Source organism: Camelus bactrianus, chromosome 4 (assembly GCF_048773025.1).
Source record: "Camelus bactrianus isolate YW-2024 breed Bactrian camel chromosome 4, ASM4877302v1, whole genome shotgun sequence".
Classification (NCBI taxonomy): domain Eukaryota; kingdom Metazoa; phylum Chordata; class Mammalia; order Artiodactyla; family Camelidae; genus Camelus; species Camelus bactrianus.
The window spans coordinates 68,690,139-68,713,933 of NC_133542.1; the positions used below are offsets into that span (position 1 = coordinate 68,690,139).

Genomic DNA, 23,795 nt, shown 5'->3' on the forward strand with positions numbered 1-23,795 from the left:
ATGTAGATGAAACTGCTCTAAGGATATAATCAAAAGTATTTTTATTGACTGCTTGTAACCTTTTGATGCATCCTAAAACAATGAGTTTTAAAGTATTCTCCTGAAAACCACTCATTCAAGCATACAAGTTATATGTCTGTACAGTATTAAGACTCAAGTGAGGCCATTAAGAACCATAAATTCATTGAGCTTTTCTTTTATCTAAAACCAAGATCATACTCCTTTGAGTTTACAAATAAGTCTGACCAAATGAACTGTTTGGAAGGTGAGCCTTGAAGCCAATAATGACACTTTGATTACGAGAGGTCATTTTATAATGCTGTCTTGATCAATATGATCTGAACTACCAGGATTTCATTTGTTACTCCTTAGTTTTCCCTCCTACCAAGTAAGTATCTATGCATACTTCGGCATGCTGGGTTTAAATAAGGACAATGCTTAATTTTTTCCATATGCGATTCACTTACTAATAATGGTAGTATAGCTGCCCAATCTTAGAAGCAATTTCCCCTATTTGCCACCGCTTCAAGCCATACCGATTATCCAAGACTTGTCTGTTTTATATAGGAGATAAGAAAATAGAAATAAGAGACTATAAATTTCAAAAATAACCAAATCTGTTAATTTAATAGGATAAAATACAACCCAATTCATCATGAAATTTTGAATACATGAATTCAAATTCATGAATTTTTCATGAGATTTCAACATAATCATTCAATTAAATTCAAAAAGCATTTATTAAATGTCTATTTAAAGTACACTGAAATATAAAAGAAACTTCTTTGAGCTATGTTCATGAAAATGAGAAGCAACACCCCACAAATAGCTTTGGCCAATAAACAACACCTGTTTTAGAATGAAACCATGAATCCGCCTACCTACGTCAAAGTTAATCTGAACCATTTCAGATATGATATTGCCTTCAGATAAAAACATCACATTTAAAGCCTTAAATAAGTTGGGAAAAATCAATTTGTTTTCATTTAGGTCATGAAGATAAAATACATTAAAATGCATCAAGACGGGGGAGGGTACAGCTCAAGGGCACATGCTCAGCATGCACGAGGTCCTGAGTTCAGTCCCCAGTACCTCCCCTAAAAATAAATAAATAAACCTAATTACCTCCCCCTCAAAAAAATAAAATAAAAAATAAATGCACCAAGAGATAAAAAGAAAGCACTGAGGCAGTGAAAGTCAAAACTGTGACTAATACAAAGTGGACCTTCACTCTCTTTTAACTATAAAAATCCTTTACCGATGCTGCTGCTGGAACTTCCAGAGTTTGGTGTAAACATCAAAAGTTCTTCCAAAATAGGACTGCCACTGCTTCTGCCCATATTGTGGCAAATCTCTGTAATGACAAATAAACAGATAATAATTTTAAATCTCTTACGCTATTTGGAAATTAAGTCTTCTGATGATACAAACTGGGTAGATTTAAATCATTTGCATTCAGGATTTTTTTTTTAAGCTACAACTTTTAGAACAGAAATAGTTCCATTACAAGGGACTCAGGACACATTCTTTCCCGCTCTTCTCTCCTTCCTCTGACAGCTCATTCTTAGTCTCCTCTGCAGATGCTTCTCCCAGGAAGTTTCTAGCATTATCTCCCTTCTAACCTGGTGATCTTATTCGTACTCACTTACATACTGATAACTTCCACATGTCTGTCTTCAGCGAAGAACTCAGCACTTGGAAAAACACCACTTCAGGAAATATATCTAGAAGTGGATGTGCTGGTGGCATTGTGGTTCTCAACTATTCTGTCCCCTCCCTGTAAGTGAAACTATGCATCCTTGTCCTTGGGCCCAGTGAATTACAGTAATCTCTCTCAGAGACACACCTCCCTACCATATACACACCGGGCCTGGCCATGTAACTTGCTTTGCAATGATTGTAAGTTACCTACTACGTGTCTGAGAAGAAGATTTAAGAGGTATTACATGGTTCACCATTTTACTTTCCCTCTGACCTAAGACCAAGATAGGGCTGGCTGCTCCTCAGCCTGGAACACAGAATAAGACACATTTAATGGAGCCTCAGAACTGCAGACAACTTGTAGCTAACATGGGAGCCGGAAATAAATCTCTATTACGGTACGTACTAAAATCTTGGAGTTGCTACAGCAGCCTTATTTAGGAAAAGCCAGTACAGAAACTGTTACCAGGACTGCATTATTGCTGTAAGAAATACGAATGTGACACCGGTGTTGGGACTGAGCAGTAAGTAACTGTTATCCAAAGCTAACACACAATGAATCCCTGTGTACTATCACTAGCTTCACAGATTATAAATTTAAGGCCAATCCTTTCTACTTGGGACTGTCAGATAAAATACAATGCTTTTGTTTTGGGACTCTCTACTCCTTTCTGTAAGACTAACTGTCCATCTCTGTGTTAATATCACTGAATAAATCAGTACCCCAATAATCAATTAATACTCATATGATCAATACAATATTTTTAGTTAAATAGTGCAGACTGTATTTCAGAATGATCCCTATAACCTAACTGTCTACCAAGATACAAAACAGAGAAAACACTTAAGTAAGCAAAAGGGAGGACTTTTAAATATAACTTCTCTCATTTAACTTGGTTTTAACTTTCAAGTATAAAAGAAATCCTTTCTTTACCTCACATAACTAAATAAGCTGAATGTTCTTGGTAAACCATAGAAATTTATAGAAATTTGAGGTACTATTTTATGCTGTTTGGTAGACTTGGGGGAAAGAGATGCATATTCTTCCAGATTTTCTTCACACACACAGGCGCAGTATTTGTCTTGTTTTGTAATGTAAACTTTTTTCAGTTTATATATCATTGACATTTTTCATGTTAATATATATATACATGTGCAACTCTGTGTATAATATACATACATGTTTCAAATTGGCAGAAAGACACCACACACATACAAACACAACGATAAATCTGGATAAATATTTTTATTTACTTAGTAAAGGATACATAATTTCATGGAAATGAGACAAGTACAGAGCAGAAACAAACATAGTTTATGTTTGTGTAACTTTTATCTTGAACCCATGGGGGTATGTTGCTATTGGTGACACTTGTCTTGCAGTTAGGAAAGACGTATTTTCATTATTTTATTTTTTTAGGAAAGGTGTATGTTGAAGACACTGGATGGAAGTAGAAAATCTGGTTACTACATACATAATTCTATCAAGTACTAATTATTATGAAGGCCAGAGAAAGTAATGTCAAATATGATCTCTACAATCAAGGAGCTATTTAGTTAGATAGAAAAAACTAACACATATACAGAAAAAGAGGAAAAACTAAGACATAAATAGTAAATTATACGGTACTGAGTAAAAGGAACAGGAGAGTGTAGAAAAGAGACACATTGGGAGGGCCTGTAGTCAGGGAAAGCTGCATGGAGAAAGCTGCAGATAGGCAACAGAGAATGAAGAGGTCATCAGATAGAGAGAGAGAAATTAGATATATAAAAGAAACAAAGGCCACTATAACCTAATGAAAGTGCAGCACAAGTCTCAGCCAGACCTCACTCACGCAGCTGTGGACACCTGGTAATGGATGGTCTCCCTCGAACGTCTAGGCTGGCTGGCGGTTAAGGTGCTTGGTCATGTGTTTCTCATCATCCAGCAGGCTAGCCCGGGTCTGTTTACATGAAGCTGGTTGCAAGGATCCCAAGTGCAGAAAAAGAGAGGACAGCTCTAATGTGCATTTTTCTTTACAAGTCTTTGCATCTTATTTGTACTGTACCATCAGCCAAAGCAAATCTGACAGCCAAACCCAGTGTCAATGTGCAAGGAGGAAGACTCATGGGCGTGGACATGAGGAAGGGGATGACTTTTATGAACACTCTGTCTCAGAGGCCTTGCATTTTTCTTTCTTTTTCAATTTTGAAAATATGTCTCTTAGAAAATGAAAATAATATACAGTGTATAAAACAAGAAAGAAAAAATACCCTACTGTGCTCCCATCTAGTCCTCAGAAATAACCACAATTAAAAATGGATTTTCTATGCATATTTAAATATATATATGTCAGTTTTTCTATTATTTTACATGAATGGGATCTAACTATACATAATGTTCTGTAACATGTCTTTTAAATTTAATAATACATCAGGTTTCTTTAATGCATATAGAATTGTATCAGTATTTACTGCGTATAAGGTAATATATGACGAACCAATTTACTTAACCAATACCCTCCTCCTGATGGACAGTTATATTGCTTCCAGGTTTTCTTTGTCAGAAAAATGCTGCAATAAACATCTTCATACTAATAAACTTGCATAGCTATGTGATGTGAGTAAAAGGCAAATTTATGTAAGTGGAATTAATGACTAAAAGAAGATTTGCATTTCTGTACCAGATGTTAAGACAGTGAGTAAAAAAGGAAAAGGTTTTCCTGCCCAAAATTTTCAGACACTAGATTACAAGAATGAGCTGATAACCCCAGTTTTAAATCTATTTCCATTATCCTTATGATAAGTAGAAACTCATTTTAGATGACAGAAATACGTTAGCTATAGATACTAGTTAGACATTTATTGCAAATTTTTATCTTCTTTATGTCTCCATGGATCTCTAGGGAGAGGCTGCATTAGGAAGAACTAATCAGTTATTTTTAAATTGAAGTTGCTGCTAGAATCTTGAAGACTCTTCTCAAGTAGCTGCTGCTAGGAAGACTATATTTTATGTAAAAGAATCAGGCAGCAGCAGCAACAGCAGCTTCATGAGGACTGACAGCTCTTGGGTGCTTCTTTCAAGATAGGATGTAGTCTTTAGGCAAATTTTCAAGTAAGCATTTGCTTACAAGTTCCTCTGCATTTCCAAAACAGACAAATTTAATAAACTTCAGTAATATATCTTGTTAAGGGAGAAAACAGAATTAGAACTCAGTGTTTTATGTCATGAGTATATAATTGCAGGTGTTCAATGAAAAGGGTTTTATGGGAAGGCAATTTTCTATGAGAGCTAAAAGCACATAAAAGATGATCTAAAAAGTTAGAATAAGGCTCCAGACACAAGTTGTAATATACAAGTATTTTCTGATTTATAGCTCTGAACAGCGTTGACTAAATTCTATACTATTTTCGTTAAAAGAATTTAGAACGTCTACCACTCCAGTCCGAAGACTCAGCTATAAAGACAGCAATTTCTTTTTCAATGTAAGGTTTAAGTTTAAAAAAAAACAAACAAAAAACTTCTTAAAGGGTAAGTCTCATGTTCACCCTTTTTCTAATGAAACATATCACAGAAGCTAATACACAAACCATTCTAATATGATTAGAGTCTAAAATTTACTAAGATACTTTATAAAGAGTTTTAGATGCATTCCTCTACTATTCAGAGCTTGACTCGTTTTAAACTCTGAATATATCATTTGGTCATTATTACCGTCAGTAGAGATGGGAAATTAATGGCCCATGGAATTAAATTAAATGGGGTTGTGTGAATTATCCCGTAAGCTAAATGACCTTATATTTCACATTTTGCAAAGGCACCTACGTTATAAACTGGCTGCTCATGCTCTTTTTCCAAGTCTTTAAAGGAAATTCAAAGTATGACACTCATCTTGCTCTTTTTTAAAATCCTCAACTCTATCAACAAAAGTTGGGAGATTATGCTAGGAAGAGGTGTGGCACAAATGATTAAACCTACTTCTCAGAGATGTTCCAAATGTAACATTGAGATTTTAAAACTTAGGAAATTTCTTCCTAGTTTCTACAAGTCAACCATCTTCATTAAACTGAATAAGCGAAGACCGCTGATGCCTCCCCACAGCTGAAAGCCAGGTCCCACGGCCACTTGTCAGCCTCCGTGTGGTATGACGTGGCTCGCCACTTCCTCACCATCTTGTACCTCTCTCTTCTTTCTGTTCTAATGGTCTGTTTCATTGGCTTCTCCTTCCTTAGTCCAGTCCTGAAATGCTTGGCTTCCCAAGCACAGGTATGTGTGTATGTAAACACACACACACACACACTAAAATGAGGATCAGAGATCTTAGGTGAGTTGTCTGGCAACTCATGGCCAGCAGACTGTAGAGCTTTGATTGAAATCCGTAACTCTTCTAGCCTGTAATCAAATGCTCTCTCCTTTCTACCATTAGGGAAAAACAACAAAGATTCTGATTCTACATTAGTAAAGTCCTTCTCCAGGAGTTCACTCTTGGGATGCCAGCAAGTCAAAAACTCTGACTGGTGTCCTTATCAGCAGGAGATTAGGGCACACAGAGAGACACCTGGGATGCACATGCTCAAAGGGACGACCATGTGATGACATAGCAAGAAAATGGCAATTTGCAAGCAAGCCAAGGAAAGAGGCCTCAGAAGGAATCAATGCTAAGGACACGTTGAACTTGGACTTCTGGCCTCTAGAACCGTGACACAATACATTTCTATTGTTTAAGCCACCCATTCTGTGGTATTTTGTTATCACAACCCTAGCAAACTAATATAGTAAGTGATAAGGTAGCCTTCAAATCCCAAAACAGGTGGGTGGGAACAAGTCACCCACAGTCCAAAGACCTGCAGGCTATCAGCATCTGTATAGGAGGGGAGAGAAGAAACAACAGGGACACACGGTGGACTGTGAAGAAGAGACTCCAAAACCGTCAACACATATTCACCAGAGAGCACAGAGGACCATTATGAAAACAGGAGCTAAAAGCAGGAGGAATTTTGCTTAAGCCAACAGCCACATATGGCTACTGAGTACTTGAAATGTGTCTGATTTGAACTGAAATGTGTGAAAGTGTAAAATATTCAGTGTACTTCAAAAACATAGTATTAAAAAAAAAGAATGTAAATGATCTCAATAATTTTTCTATGTTGATTACACGTTGAAAGAAAATATTTTGGGTATATTGGAACAAATAAAAATATACTGTTATAGTTAATTTCACTTTTTACATTTTTTTAAAACCTGGCTACTAGAAAAATTTTAAGTCACATTTGTGGCTCACATTAAATTTTTCAGTCAATGCTTCTCTAGATTATGTGAAGAAGACATCTACTGCACCCTGGTGGCAGTCTACCTCAACTGCAAGTGCAACTGTTGGGAGTGGTAAACCATATAAAATGAGGGCAGGTATCACCAGCTTGTACAGATGGTTTAGGGGATTATCTTTGAACTAGCACATGTTTTACTATTACATGTTCACAGAACTCTGTCTCTATGAAAGTGTTAATTTTTTGAAGAAGGAGAAGAAGGAAGAGAAAGGAGATGAAAAAGAGAGGTAAGAGAGAGGAGAGAGCAAGGGAGGGGAGAAAAGTGACAGTGGAAAAAACTGTTAATTTCTGTTATTCTTCCCTATACAGGAACCAGGGCATCCTAAAAATAGGCTGTTAAAAAAAGCATTGTAGATAATTTCTTCTTTACTTTGAAATATAAGGAACATAGTTAATAAAAATTTCTGCCATTAGTTTTATTTAAGACCACTACACTTCATTTGGGGGCACTGCTGTGTGTGTGTGTGTGTGTGTGTGTGTGTGTGTGTGTGTGTGTACACATACACATATATATGGCCTCCAACACTCATTTTGGTTTTGGGTATTTGCTCCTCTGGAGTCAAATAATTAGTGATTTGGAGTCCTCTGTTGTTTCAAAAGTCATGGTTATCACTGGTAGGCACAGCTGCATATCTCAAATACATGTCTCAAGATGCTACCTTACATAATCCCACCAAGTATTCCATTCTGCTTCAACAGTCTTAGTCACCATGGTAACAAGAACCCTGCAAACACTCAGGCTTTTGATCATTTTCTGACATTATTCAAAGCTATTTCTAACATCATTCTCACTTCATTACTACTGTAACTACATGCAAGAGCTATTATAAGCAAAACACCATTCATTTTATCCATTTCTCACTCTCTGGACTGTTTTCTTAACACAATGAGTGGAAAGAAGAGCTTATTTATTATGCACATATTATATGAAGGTATTTTCAGTCAAGAAAAATACTCCATTCATGTCTGGGAAAATGAAAAGGCTCTGACAACTTGGATAAACGTCTTAAATGTGTAAGATGAAAAGATATACCTTCAAGAGTAAAGAGAAAGTGTATCGTCCCCAAATAAGACATTCTACAGAAACTCTAGCCTTTCACGCACTGAAATGTACTTTTTCACTCTGCTTATAAACAGTTAAAAAGTCCAAGTGAGGGAACGCAAGGGGGTTGCTGCAGGGCTGAATATTCTATTTCTTTGTACAAGTACAAGCCCCATGGATGTGTTCAGTTGCAAAAAAATATACTTATGATACGTGTACTTTAAGTATATTATCCTGCAATAGTAAGTTTAATAACCAGTTTGTGAACTCAAGAAAGCAAGGAGAAAACAAAGGAAAGCTAACCAAAAGATAAGCACTGCTGGATCATATTTTTAGTTTAAGGAACTGCAGTACTGTTCTCCATATCACTGCACCATTTTATATTTCCACCAACAGTGTAGGTGGAACCCGATATAGTTTTAAGTGCTCAAGAACTAAACTGAAATATATATCCTAAGCATATTATAATAAATTTCTCTGACAGTGAATAAACAGTCCTAAAGATGAGATCTCACACAATTTTCCCATGTATTAGGGTTTCCTATTATTCCCACAGACATCATTTTACCCTGCAGTTAGTTTAAAAATAAATAAAATCTGTGTTATAGTTAAAATGGCACATTAAAAATAAAGATCAAAATGAGAATACATCTGAGCTGGTAAAATATATTTACACAACCAAAACAGCATTTCAAAAAGAAGTGAAATAAAACAATTCATTTTTAGGTAACAGGTGTTTTTGGGATGTGGGCCAAAGGATAAAGACGCACCTGAAAGTGATTTATAAACTACAGAATGCTTTGTGGAAATGTGTTCTGTTATTGTTACTGTTACAGCTGTTACAGAGTGATTTTAGACTAGCAGAGTCTCTAGCAGGGTACTTGAACTTTATGATTCATTTATGATTCAGAATCAGATTAGGAAAATAATTCCTTTTTTAGAAGAGAAATGCCACTGCTAAATTCAATCTGTTTCTCAGACACACTACAAATCATTTTCATTCACAAACTCATCAAAATTTCTAGCGTCTGCTTCATTTGAATATATAGGTACAAAGGCTAGTAAACTCTGGGTCAAACACATAACGTCTAAGTTTTAAAAAAGCAGTACAGCGAAAAACACTGATATGAAATGACAAGGCAAAACATGTTGGGCATATGGTGGACAAACTGAAGACATTTTCTACAAATTCTGAGAAAAAGAATAGAGACGAAAATCAAAAGAGAGTAGACGGTTACAGAGGATTTAGATTGGAAATTCAGTCTAAGCTTTACAAGTATGAACAAGGAAGGAGAAACAACGAACAAGCAAAAAAAAAAAAGAAAAATTCAATAATTAATTGAAAAATTATCTTTTCTGATAAAGAAATGCCTAAGATTTTACACCCTACACAAAAATTAACACAAAATGGTTCACAGATCTAAATGTAAGAGCTGAAACCACAAAACTCTTAGAAGAAAACATAGGAGTAAATTTTGGTGACCTCAGGTTAGGCAATGATTTCTTAGGTACAACACCAAAAGTAAAATGATGAAAGCAAGTAACAATTTGGACTTGATTAAAATTAAAAGCTTCTGTGCTTCTAAGGACAACGCCAAGAAAGTGAAGAGACAGTCCACAGAATAAGGAAATACATATTTGCAAATCATTATGTCTTACAAGGGACTTGTACCTGGAATATATAGAAAATGACTACAAATTGAAAACGAAAAGATAAATGAACTACTTGAAAAATGATCAAAGGATCAGAACAGACATTTCTCCAAAGACATAAACATGACCAATAAGCACATGAAAAGATGTTCAACATCATTTGTCATTAGGGAAATGCAAATCAAAACCATAATGAGATACCATTTCACATACACCAGGATGACTATCATCAAAAAGAGACAATAACAAGTGTTGATGAGGATGTGGAGAAACCGGAACCCTCACACATTGCTGGTGATACAGCTTCCTTGAAAAACAGTCTGGAAATTCATCAAAAAGTTAAATTCAGAGTACCATGTGAGCCAGCTATCTCATTCCTAGGTGTACACACAAAAGAACTGAAAACACATGTCCACAAAAATCTCGTACCCAAATGTCCATGACGGTATTACTCATAACAGACAAAAAGTACAAAATAACTTAAATGTCCACCAACTCACGATTAGATAAACAAAATGTGGTAAATCTGTACAATGGTATATTAACCTGTAACAAAAGGAACACAGTACTGATACCTGTCACTCCACAGACAAAGGGATCAAAGTTATTTTAACTATGACAATGTTTTCAGACTTGAGAATAAAAGAGTTTTGGAACCACATGCTAGAAGTTACAGTAGGGATTTTCATGCAAACTTTCAAATGCTTTCTTTAAATCTACCACACCTTTTTTTTATTTGCCTTAATAAACAGGCACATGGAGTTATACAAGAAATTTGCTTAACAGACACAGTAAATCTAAAGCTGGCAGTAAGTAGAATGTGGCCATGGGTTTGTATTCTTATAATTTCCTCAGATTATTTGAGGGCAGGGACTGTTAGTTTTATTTTCAAATTGTCTGTACCTAGTATAGAATGTGGTACATACTGAGAGTCAAATAAATGCTGAATAAACAAGATATACTTGGATAATAAAGGGGAACAAAGAAAAAAAAAGTCTAAGTACGCAATGTAAAAGTTTTACAACATTCTAGGGAAAAAAAAACACTTAAAACCTGGGCATACTGGGGTCGTTTTCTTAATTACAATAGTGAAAGAAAATAATTATTTAAAAAGATGCAATTAATCTGTATAGCAAAAGAAAAAGATCTTTTCAGTAGCACAAAATAGGAAGGACCAGAGTATAGGAGTTAAGAATGCTGCTTTTGGAATCCTTCATAAACATATAAACATATAACATATAATATATAAACAAATGTTTATGAAGCACCTGTAACACGCAACACTCTGGCTTAGGTGCTAAGGAAACAGTGACAAACAGGGTCTGGCTCCTAGGGACATTTCCTTTTAATAGAGGAGGACATCATAAGCAAATAAATAAGATCACTTGAGATAGTGATGAGTTTTAAGAAGACAATTAAATGAATAAAGAGACAAGAAAGTGACTGAAAGCATAGCTTTAGATAGAGTGGTCATGGAGGACTCATTTGATGACTCTGTATTATCTTTATGATTGTAAATGTTTTTCTCAAAGATAGATTAATGATTTAAAAATAAATTCTGCCAGTACAGTTGTGAACCTAGGAATGAATAATATAGTTATAAAATATGTGAGAAGATTGCATTTTTTACCCAGAAATAAACTTCAAGTTAAAAATTCACTATCTTCACAATTATTTGCTCCTGTAGAAAATATCAAAGATAAAATCTATCCTCAGTATTATATCTATAGTATAAATTTATTTATGACTGAAATTAAGCTAATGAAGCTTTAGGTCTGAAGTAAGTCAATATCCTAGGAATGTCATGAACTGAAATATAGCTAAACTATTTAAACGAAATAAAATGGTACAAAATTATTTACCCACCACACACAAGAATATACAATCAAAGACACATTTTGACAAAAGTGCATTTAGCTTCTGCTACTTATCAGTCAGGGCACATGTAACTAAAGTAAAAATACACTGTCTATAACACTCATCATTACTTTAGTCAACAGATACTTTCTCCTAAGAAAAAGAAAGAATAAAAGAAATATGCAAATAAACAAGCGTACAAAAAGGCAACAGAAGAGAACCTCCAGGTTCACGTGTATATGCATTGTAGGCTCCTTAATCCGTGGCACTGCAGTGTGTAAAATCAGAGGTAAAACAGGTATGATGTGGAATAATATATATAAAACCATCTAACAAAATATTTGAGTAAAATAATGTTATCCTCGTTTCTTACTGTTTTTTCATCTGAGAATGAAGAAACAGTGTTAAAGAAAAAAGAATGATTATTTCTAGTATAGATATTTATATAACATTCTATCCATAACTTTTCAGAAACTTACCAAACATCAGCCATGGGGGTTAAAACACATAACTAGGCAAAAATTCAAGGCACCAAGTGTTCACTAACCTTAACCCATTGAACAGTTGCTTAGATTTATCCAGAAGATAACAAAAATCTGTAACTGTTTTCCTCTCTCCCTGTGGGATGTCATCTTCAGCACCTCCAGAAGACATGATTTCTTTAAGAGCAAATTCAGTCCTGTAAGAAAACACATGTCCATTTACCAAGCAGGTGAAAATAAAAAGAGAAACAGACCTTAGTTACATCATCTGTCAGCATTTGTGTGTGTGTGATAAAGAAATCTTCTGATTACAGTCAAATTATTAAAGTAATCTAAGTGTAAGATGCTGTGGGAGAATAGACAATCTCACATTGTGGGTGGGAATGAAAACTGGTACCTCCATTTTGAAAAGCAATGTTTATAATATTCTTTCATCCAGTAAATATTTTTGAATGCCTGTTACATTCCAGGTACTCCTCTACATGGTTAAGAATCAAAAATGTTGATCCTTTTAACCTATTTATCTTTTTGATCTATTCTGTATAGCCATCTTGGAAAATGATCCTACAGATGGAAAACGCTTTTTCCATAAAGATATTTATTTCAGGATCATGATATTTAAAAGGTGTTAAGAATCTAAAAGAATCAAAAAGGAAAATGGCTGAGTACTTCACAGAACACTCACAACTGCACTCTATCCTATCACTAACTTACAATTACACTTAACACAATGAGGCAATAATACGGTACACTTCAGTATAAAAGGGATATGGCGGGGAGGGTATATAGCTCAGGGGTACAGTGCATGCTTAACATGCAAGAGGTCCTGGGTTCAAGCCCCGGTACCTCCATTAAAAAAAAAAAAACCTAAATGAATAAATAAACCTAATTACCCTCCTCCCCACCACCAAAAAAATAAAAGAGATATAAAATACACACATATGGGTACGTATATTTTAAAGCTATTTATTATTGAATCCAAACTATCTTCCTGTGTAAGCAATCAGGTTACTCAGCCATTTTAAAAGCAGCATGTTGCCAGACAGTATATAGAGTATGAACCAATACTAAAGCCAAAAAAAAAAAAAAATCTTTTGTGCTCACATACGGATAGAAACTCCTGGGACAACACAAGGAAATCTGGTCCCAGTGCAGGGTAAAAAAAATAGGCAGAGCAGACAAGGACCAGACACCAGAAATGGGAGTTAGGGTGTGGTACAGTTATTTTGGCAAACATTTTTCTCTCCAACATGGTCTTAGACAACTATGGCTGGAAGGCAGGAAATTTGTCAGCAAGTGCAGAACTGTCAAGGGACTGCCCAGCTTCATATGGGTGGCACTGGAGCCAGTGGGTGGGGAAGTATTTACAACATGCATGGACGGCACCAGGTGGTTCCTGCATGTTCTCAAGTTCCCTCCTCCCATCACCTCTTTCCACACTCCATGGACTAGGTGTTTCTGCCAAAGGAAAACAGGCCTTGAAAAGTGCAGAGTCTGGAAGGGATTTCACACACAATGTCCCTGGGTAAGTCGTCTCCCCCATTCAACCCCCAACCCCTTCATTCTTTAAACCCAGAAAGAAAAGCACAAACTAGGCACAAACTGGACTTTCTCTGCCCCTGCTCATATACCTCATGAGCCAAGGTAGCTAATATCCCCAGGACATAGGAGTTCACAAGAGAAAAACAGAAAATAAAGGTTCAAAATAAACAAACTGAGTAAGGAAGAATATTAGATATAAAACAGGAAGAAAACATCATAATGAAGCAAATAAAAATACTGAGTATGAAAACCATAATCACTGAAATAAACTAAATAGATGGATAGATTGAAGAGCAGAAAGGAAACAGCTGAAGAAATTAATAAAATATCAGGTCTAAGGTACTCATCAGGAGGAGATAAAATACAGAAAAGAAAATTCTAGAGATATGGAATAGAGAAATAAAGGAAACCAACATCCGCATCATAGTATATATAAAAAGAGAGAAAAAAGTATGTGAAGGCAATAAAATACTTGCAGAAATAAACTTCTGTAAACTTCCCAGAATGAGAGAAGATATACAGACCTCAAACTAAGAGGACTCAATAATTAAAAAAAGAAAAAGAAATAATCCCACAGCTAGAAACATAAAGTGAAACTTAAGAATCCAGGGACGCCCTCTCCCAGTCCCGAACTGTCCAGTCCTACAGCCATTAGGTGGGGCAGAGCAGTCGGTGTCCACACAGAGGGTAGCCTGCTGAGCATCAGAGTGCAAACTGTCAGGAGACCATCCACATCCATACAAAGGGCCACTTTCATGAGATGGTGGAGCCTGTGTGAGGTGAGGAGGGTATCCACAAGGTGGGCACTGGCGGGAGAAGGGAGAGCCTGAGCCGGGGGAGGAGGGTATGTTCATATGGAAGGGTTCACAGGAGATTATATGGGGGATTCATCAAATAAGAAGATCTATTAAGGGAAAGAGAATACAGAGTTCTCTCTGTAAGAGAAAGGGGATACAAATATGGAAAGGGAAAAGGTTACAATGAACCCTGTGGACTGAAACTGGAGATATTACAGGTGAATTAAAGGATTTTTTAAAACAGAGACATAAATGTCGGGGGAGGGCACAAAAGCACATGCATACTCCCCAGCTCTGTAAATCTAGTCTAGTGAGAGGGCCTGGGAGCAGTGACCATCTCTCCCAGCAAAGGTACAAATATACCATACACCTAAATCTTGGCTTTTAATACAATTCTCCAATAAAGGGAACCAGACCTCCTTGGAGAATTGCAATAGGCTAATTACAGCCCTGGGGCAGAAAAAGTACAACATGAATCTGGAATCTCCTGTGCCAGAGAGCAACAAAGTTCTTAAAGAATGATAGGGAAATACCAAAAGGATACAGGACCGAAGTGTCCAATGACAGATGAATGATAAAGAAAACGTGGTATATGTATACAATGGAATATTATTCAGCCACAAAAAGGGTAAGTCCTGCTATCTGCAGCAACAAGGATGGACCCTGAGGGCATTATGCTAAGCAAAATAAATCACATTGAGAAAGACAAACACTGTATGATCTTACTTTTATGTTGAATCTTAAAAAATAAAACACATAGAAATAGAGAATCACAGATTGGTGGTTGCTGGAAGCAGGGGTAGAAAGTGATATCCTTTGATCTGTGAAAGTGATCAAAGGATACAAACCTCTAGTTATAAGATAAATAAGTTCTGGAGATGTAACGTACAGCATGGTGACTATAAGCTAATAATACTATACTATATCTTTGAAAGTTGCTAAAAAAGTAGATCTTAAAAGTTCTCATCACAAGAAAAAAATGGATGGATGTTAACTAAACTTATTGTGGTAATCATTTTGAAATATATAATACATCAAATCATTATGTATATACTTTAATAGAATGTTATATGCCAATGATATCTCAATAAAATTGGAATAAATAAACAAATAAAAATAAAAAATAAAATCAAGCATTAAAAAAAAGGACATAGGCTCTAGTTTGAAGGAGCTCCCACTGGCCAAATTAGGGATAATTTCAGCATCAAAACAAATAATGATAGCAATGAACTATATATTGAAACTGGAGGTATTACAGGTGAATTAAAGGATTTTTTAAAACAGACTTATAAATGGAGGAGGGGCACATAAGCACATGCATACATAGAAGCATAAAGTAAAACTTAAGAATCCAGAGCCCTCTCTCATTCCTGAACTATCCAGCTCGATGAAGCAATACTGATATAAATGAATGAACAAATGCAAAGTTTGCTAGTGAATGGGATAGTTTCAGAGTACTAGCCTACAAAACATGTATCAAATAAATAAAAAAAGTAACATCACAGCAGACATCACCTCGATTAAGTGAGTCGAATGAGCAGCATTTATAATCAGACAAATCAAAATCCTGTACCACCTGACACAGGATAAGTGATGTTCCCGCCAAATACCCACAACTCATATCTAGTCGTGAGGGAACAGACAAAACCAAGTCGAGAGACACATTCTACAAAACAGTCAAACTGGGATCTTCAAAAATGTCAAGGATGCTCCTCCAAAGGAAAGAGAAGACTGAGGTACACACTGCCTAGTTCTGAACTGGATCTTTCTGCTGTGCAGTTGTTACTGGGACAACTGTAAACCATGAATGGGATCTAGGAACTAGATAGTAATACATTGATGTTAATCAGAAAAAAATATGAAACCTTACCGGTAACCAACAAAACCCCCGTAACAACAAAGTTAGCACATTAAAAATACACTAATTATTGCATTTGAGTATGCACTGAAACCAGCACATTTGCTAGGGGCAGTGTAAATTAGTGCTGACCCTTGAGATTCACTGTATATATCGGGGAATACATATATTCTTTCTATTAGACTCAGCAATTATGCTTCTGCAAATTTATCTTGAGGAACATGTTAACTATTATTACTGATAAATTACTCGTAACACAGGGAACTGGTGAAGAACGGCTAGCCACTCCCACCTACCACTCTTCCTCTAGTACCTGTTCTCCAACCACAGTCAAATATGTGCCAGTTTCTGAACCAGTTCTTCTCTTACACAACATGACACTTAACATGTTTTTCTCTTTGTCTATGCTGTTCACCTATGAAATTTATATTCACAGTTTGAGACATTATTCAAATGACACCTTTTCAGTAAAACCTTTCTTGAAAATCTAATCTTTCCCTGGCACTTACAAATGATCAACTTGGTAGAGGCTTCTTCAGTGATACCATCAAAAGCTATACATGTAACAATTAATTGTTTAAAAAAGTTTGTCTCACTCTCTAGACCGACACAGTCCAAAACTGTAGTCTCTGGCCACAAGTGGCTACTTAGCACTTGAAACATGGCTACTCTAAGTTGAGATGTGTTCTAAATGTAAAACACACCAAACTTAGAAGACTTAATATGAAAAAAAGGATGTAAAAATTTTGTTAATTTTTATATTGTTACATGTTGAAATAACAATATTTTGGTTATTCAGTTAAACCAAATATATCATTAAAATTAATTTCATCTATTTATTTTTACTTTTTATTGTGATTTTTTTTATTGAACAGATACAAAACTGTCAATATTCATAAATGATACAAACCTCTCCACAGAAATTTCAAAAGAAACTACAGATACATTATTGGAATTAACCAGTGGGTTTAGCAAAGTTGCTGCATATAAAGTAAATTATAAAAAGGTCAACTGTATTTCTATATCCCAAGAACAAATAATTAGAAAGTGAAATTAAAGAAAATTATACCATTTACAATAGCACCAACTAATATCAAGTAACTAGGAATGAATACAATGTAAATGTGTAAGACATTACAGAAAACTGTAAACTCTGAGAGGTAAACTAAAGAAGACAACAGAAAATTAAGAATATGCCTTTTTTTCCCATTGGAAGCTTCAAAATTATAAAGACATCAGTTCCCTCTAATTTGGTCTATAGATTTAATGCAATACTAATCAAAATCTTAATAAATTTATTTGTAGTAATGGGCAAGTTGATTCTGTAATTTATATGGAAATCCCAAGAGTCAACAGCGGCTACGAAAACCGTGAAGAACAACAAAATGGAAGGACTTACCCCATTGGATAGCAAGACCTTTGTAAAGCTCCAGGCCTGAAGACGTGGTATCAGTGCAAGAAGAGAAAAATAGACCAATAAAACAGAATAGAGAGTTGAGAAAGGAACCACATGTACATGGATACTTGATTTATAACAAAAAATCGCACTGTAAAGCAATGAGAAAAAATAGTTTATAAAAAAAAGGAAAAAAGAAAGAAGAGCTAGTGTTGGGTCAACTGGATTTCTAAATTAAAAGAAAAAAGATGATCTTGTAGCTTATGGTGAGAAAGAATATGGAAATGAATATATGTACGTTCATGGATGACTGAAGCATTGTGCTATACACCAGAAATTGACACAACATTGTAAACTGACCATACCTCAATTAAAAGAAAGAAAGAAAGAAAGAAACAAACAAACAAACAAACAAACAAAGAAAAAAGATTAATCCTGATTCCTACCTATACCATACACAAAAATAAATTCCAGGTAGACTGTGGATATAAATGTAAAAGGTAAAACAAAATAGTTCTTACATGATAATATAAGAGGCTATCCTTATGACCATGGGGTAAAAAAAGATTTTTTTAAAAAAAAATTTTTATTGAAGTGTAGTTGATTTACAATGTTAAAGAGATTTCCTAAACAGATCACTAAAGTACTCATCATGAAGGAAAAACTGGACAATTTAAAAAACCAAGTATGTATTGTGTTCATCAAGAGACACCATTAAGAAAGTGAAAAGACAAGCCACAGAGTAAAATAAGACATTTGCAACATATATATTTGACAAAGGACTTGTAACCAAAATAATAAATGAAGAATCCCTACAATTCAGTAAGAAAAAACAATCAAATCTATCAATCAAATAAAAATCTATTAAAAAAGGAGAGGGATGGGCAAAAGGCTTGAATAGACACTTCACAAAGGGGATGGCCAAATGAAAGGGTGCTGACTTTCATTATTCATCAGATAAATGCAAATTAAAGCCAAAATGACATATCTACCAGAATGTCTCAAATACTTTTAGAAACCTGACAATCCCAAGTATTGGAAGAGCATGCAGCAACAGGAACTACTAGCAAACTATTTAGCAGTATCTATTAAATGTGTATTCAGCAACTGGGAGTATACCAACAGATATGCACCATGTGTGCACCAAAAGACATTTACAAAAATGTTTGTAGAAGTAAAATTTGTAACTGCCAAAATCTGGAAGCAATCAAGTACCTATCAAGAATTAAATAGAGTAGGGTGGGAATAGCTCATCAGTAGAGTGTGTGCTTAGCATGCACGACATTCTGCGTTCTATCTCCAGTACCTCCATTTAAAAACAAAAAATAATGAAATGGATAAATAAGTGGAATGCTAAGTGTGACGAAAATGATCCCACTACAGCCACCTGCAACACCATGGATGAACCGAGCATAATACTGAGTGAAAGGAAGCAGACCCAAAAGAACACACATCATATGATTACAAAACACAAGGTACAAAACAGATAAAACTAAACTAGGGTATTTGACAGATTGATCAAGATAGTGGTTACTTTCAGGGGGAGAAGGTGGGGAATAAGAAGGGTGCTAGAAATATTTTATTTCTTGACCTGGAGTTAACACTGTGAAAATTTACTATCTATAAAGAAAGAAGAGGGAAGACAAACACCAGACTCAGATGGTTTTACAAGTAAGTTTTACCTAACACTTAAAAAACACGTAACATTGGATACAATTCCCTTCCAACATTCATTTTAATAAAGCTAATAACCTTGACACCAAGGGCAATAGAAGGGCAATACAGAAAGTAAAATTACAAGTCGAAGTCCATATTATATCAACAATTGTTATGGCCTCAAATGCTTGTAATATTAATAGATGATGGGTAATTGAAATTTTGATATAAAGCAGCAAACACAATTTCACTGGTTTTCTAAAAAATAAATGGTATATTAAGACTTAAGAATGAAATGTACATATGTATCTATGTTAATTATGTGGGGGAAGTACATATGGTAATCTAAAAACAAGGTTAGCTCTGTAGACATTTATGGGAAGCGTATGTGTAAAACACAGCACATGGGTAATAATAATAGAGACAGAGAAAAGGACTCATTTTGTTGTGGGTTAAACTGGGTCCTCCCCAACCCTCACTCATAGATATGCTGAAGTCCCTACCCCTTGTACCTGCCAATGTGACCTTATTTGGAAATAGTGTAGATACAATTAAGATGTAAATTAACATGAGGTCATATTGAACAGAGTGAGCCCTTAACCCAACATGACTGGTGTCCTTCTAAGGAAAAGAAACACAGAGAGACTCCTACAGAGAGGAGAATGCTATGTGAAGACACAGACACAGAGGGAAGAGAGTCAAATGAAGAAAGAGACAGAGATTAGAATTAAGTAGCTACAAGCCAAGGAATGTCAAGGAACCACCAGAAGACAGGGAAGAGACATGGAACAGATTCTCCCTCTGAGCTTCTAAAAAGGAACCGATTCTACTAATAAAACTTTGATTTTGGACTTACGGCCTCCTGCAATGTGAGAGCACAAACTTCTGCTGTTTCAACCCACCCAGTTCCTGGTAATTTGTTCCAGGAGCCCTAGGACGTCTCCGTACATGGTAGAGTCCAAACACAGATTACAACACAGGCACACGAGCAAAAGAGCACGAAATGTGGACAACTGCTCAGAGACTTGTTCTGCTAAATACTGAGCATCTGGCAAATTACTGACCTGCCTTGCTGACAATTTTTTTTAAATGTATTTTTATTGAAGTATAGTCAGTCTACAATGTTGTGTCAATCTCTGGTGCACAGCACAATACCCCAGCCACATAGGAACATACATATATTCGTCTCCATATTCTTCTCAACCACAAGTCACTACAAGACATTGAATACAGTTCCCTGCGCTACACAGTATAAACCTGTTGTTTATCCATTTTATATATAGCAGCCAGGATCTGCAAATCTCAAACTCCCAATCCATCCCCCAACACCCGCTGGCAACCACAATTTCTTTTTATAGGAAGACTTGATGAAGCAAAAAGAGAAACTGCCACTCTGGATTTAATTCTTAGTAAATGGTTGGCAATATGAAAGTAAGAAAGAAATCTGGACAGAAAATGATATATGAGTACATTACATTATCCCAGGAAGCACAATGCAGAGTCACGACAGCAGTGGAAAGGGCCCCGACTAAGAAAGAACTATTCTTGTTCTGAACACTTCCCAGTTTTGTGATTGTAAACAAACAAAAAAACGTTAGCTAACACTTTGAGTTGCAGGTTTTCAATCCACAAAAACAAGCAATTTACACTTGCTCTGCCTACTCAGGTACCTGCTGTGAAGACAGAACAAGATTATTTAGGTGTGAAAGAGGTCTGAAAACATTACATAATGTATAATATCATCATTATTATTATTCTGCAATTTAGTGATGCTTCAAAAAGACAGGGAATGACTCTGTGATTAGACCTAAAAGGGAAGCAGGCCAAGAAAAGAATGGAAATGAAACCAAAATATAATAAAACCAAAATAGAAAAAAGACTTACTCTGAGAAAGAGGAGATTTATAGAAATCATATGATAGGGAAAAGATCATTTTCTTATGCACTCAGATTTTTTGAAAGACAGGTAAAGAGATGGAATGGCTACATAATTAAGCATCAGTATTAGAGAGAGTCACACATGTTTTTCCAGCTACAAAAATGGAATATTAATAATAGCTTCCTCATAAAACTACTGGACAATAAAATGAACTAATGGATATAAATTGCCCTGTAAATTATAATGTACTTTAAAATTGTTTGTTGTAAAACTGTTATAAAAGCACTCAAAATAGAGCATAAATTGAAGAATACCAAGTACCAAAAAAGCGTTGAATGTGCGTGTGTATGTGGAGGGTGACAATGATGGTTTTGCTATATTCAACATAAAAGAAACAAGAAGCTACTGCTTGGTGCAGAAGGCGTTCCTGTAACATGAACCAAACAGAATGCAAAGCTTCTGCATGTATCGAAGATACCAGAAAACTACCATGAATTATATACAAATTATTTTCTGAAAACAATTTTTCTGACTTACTACAACATGTGATTGCAGTTCAGTTCCAAGCTGTAATAACAATTGTAAGAGAAATGCATAGGTACCAAACTTCTCATGGTTCAATATATAAAGAAATTGAATGAACTGAGGGCAGAGAGATTATGGGGACAAAGGCCAAGGGAGCAAGGGCCTGGAGCAGTGGGGATATAGGTACATATTGCCAGAAGGCCATCTGTAAGGTATTGTCCAGGAGACCTGAAAGATATCATTTGCCTACCAAATGTGAAAAAAGAGATGTGTTTACCTAACACATACACATGGGCAAATTCCAGGCCTTATTCAACTGAGACAGAGCACACAGCCTAACAGAAACGAAAGCCAGTCATTCTGTCAGCCAACTAAAAAGAGACTATCAACAAGACACATGCAAAGACCATTTATGAAGCTAATGGGGCAGGAAACACGAAACTATACAAAGTGCAAAAAAGTGTCAATCTCTGTACCCTGGAGAAAGATGTGAGGAAACATGACTTGAAGCAGCCTGGGGCTAATAATTCATAAAAACGGTCCCAGGTGGAAAAGCCACAGAGGCAGCAAATACATTGTGGCTTGATTTAAAGAGCCAGTTATTCACAACACAAAAATTCAAGAGGGAACAAGAAGTTCAGGCAAGAGTCTCAATTACCAGCCAAGACCCTAGTCCTATTCAGCAGGTAAAGAAATACAAGCCACACAGACTTCTCCTTCTTAATTATATACAAAGATGGTGGCATTGGCAACCAAAGGTCTATGTGGATAGTACACTAAAAACAGGTAACATAAAAATTGTTTGAGGCCACCCAAAACCAACATCTCAGCACACTCTGAGAGAAGGCTGTTAGCCATGCAAATGTTAGGTCATAACTGATCTGTATTAAGCACAATTTAAAAAAAAATTAAAAGTACTTGTGATTTATACTGGAACAATTTTGCTTTCCTAGACTGCATGCTTTATCTGCAATAAGTTGGAAGCAGAAGTAAGACAGTAATAAACTTTTCATCAAAAGAGAAAGGAAAGTTACTGTTTCTTTTAGGAATAACTGATTGGAGATTTATATACATATATTAATATGAATTATGTAACTTTATTGAGATATTAAGATGCCAGGCAATTTACCTATTTAAGTGTACAAGTCAATGGTTTTTAATATAGTCCTACATTATGCAACCATCACCACATACAACATAAGTACACTTTTATCACCCTCAAGAGAAATCCCATATTCATTAGCAATCATATCTCCATTTTGCTCTAAAACCTTCTTCCAACCCTGGGCAACTACTAGTCTACTTTTGGTCTCTATGAATTTAACTTCTGGATATTTTACATAAATGGAATCATATAATATTTGACCTTTTGTGATTGGCTTCCTTCACCTAGGAAGTGAATAATATTTTCAAGGGTGATGTTGTAGCATATATCAGTACTTCATTCTTTTTATGGCTGAATAACATTCCATTGTATGGACATACCACATTTTGTTATCTATTTATCGGGTGATGGACATTTGGATGGATTTCACTTTTTGCCTATTATGAATAATGCTGCTATGAGTATTTGTGTACAAGTTTTTGTGTGGGTGTATGTTTTCATTTCCCTTGGGTATAAAACTACCAGTAAAGTTGCTGGGTTATATAGTAACACTATACTTAATCTTTTGAGGAACTACCAGACTGTTTTCCAAAGTGACTGCACCATTTTACAATTGCAGCAGTGTATGAGGGCTCCCATCCTTGCCAACACTGTCTTCTTCATTCTAGCCATTCCAGCGGCTGTGAAGCAGTATCTCACTGTGGCCTGGGTTTGCATTTCCCTGATGGTTACTAATGTTGAGCATCCTTTCATGTGCTTATCGGTCCTTTATATGTCTTCTCTGAAGAAATGCCTATTCAGGTCCTTTGCTTGTTTTTAAATGGGTTATCAGTTTTTACTGTTACTGAGTTGTAAGCGCTCATTATTTATTCTAGATACAAGTACTTTACCAGATATATAATTGCAAATATATTTTCCCTTTCTGTGGGCTATCTTTTCACTTCTTTAGACTGGTTATATTTCTATTTTCTCTTACATCATTTTAACCTTTATTTT

At 35.5% G+C, this 23,795-nt stretch overlaps 1 protein-coding gene across 3 annotated transcripts in view; it reads right to left on the minus strand.

Moving 5' to 3' along the window:
• Positions 1–23,795, minus strand: part of SCAI (suppressor of cancer cell invasion) — a 112,645-nt gene that overhangs the window by 46,728 nt on the left and 42,122 nt on the right. For all 3 annotated transcript variants that reach the window (XR_012506547.1, XM_074362216.1, XM_074362218.1), the window contains exons 3-5: positions 12,108–12,239; positions 1,259–1,354; positions 468–554 (exon numbers count right to left, since the gene is read on the minus strand). Coding sequence is in view for 2 of the 3 variants with exons in the window: in XM_074362216.1 (XP_074218317.1) it covers positions 468–554; positions 1,259–1,354; positions 12,108–12,239 (315 nt within the window). In the remaining variant the exon portion in view is untranslated. The remainder of the gene's footprint in view (positions 1–467; positions 555–1,258; positions 1,355–12,107; positions 12,240–23,795) is intronic.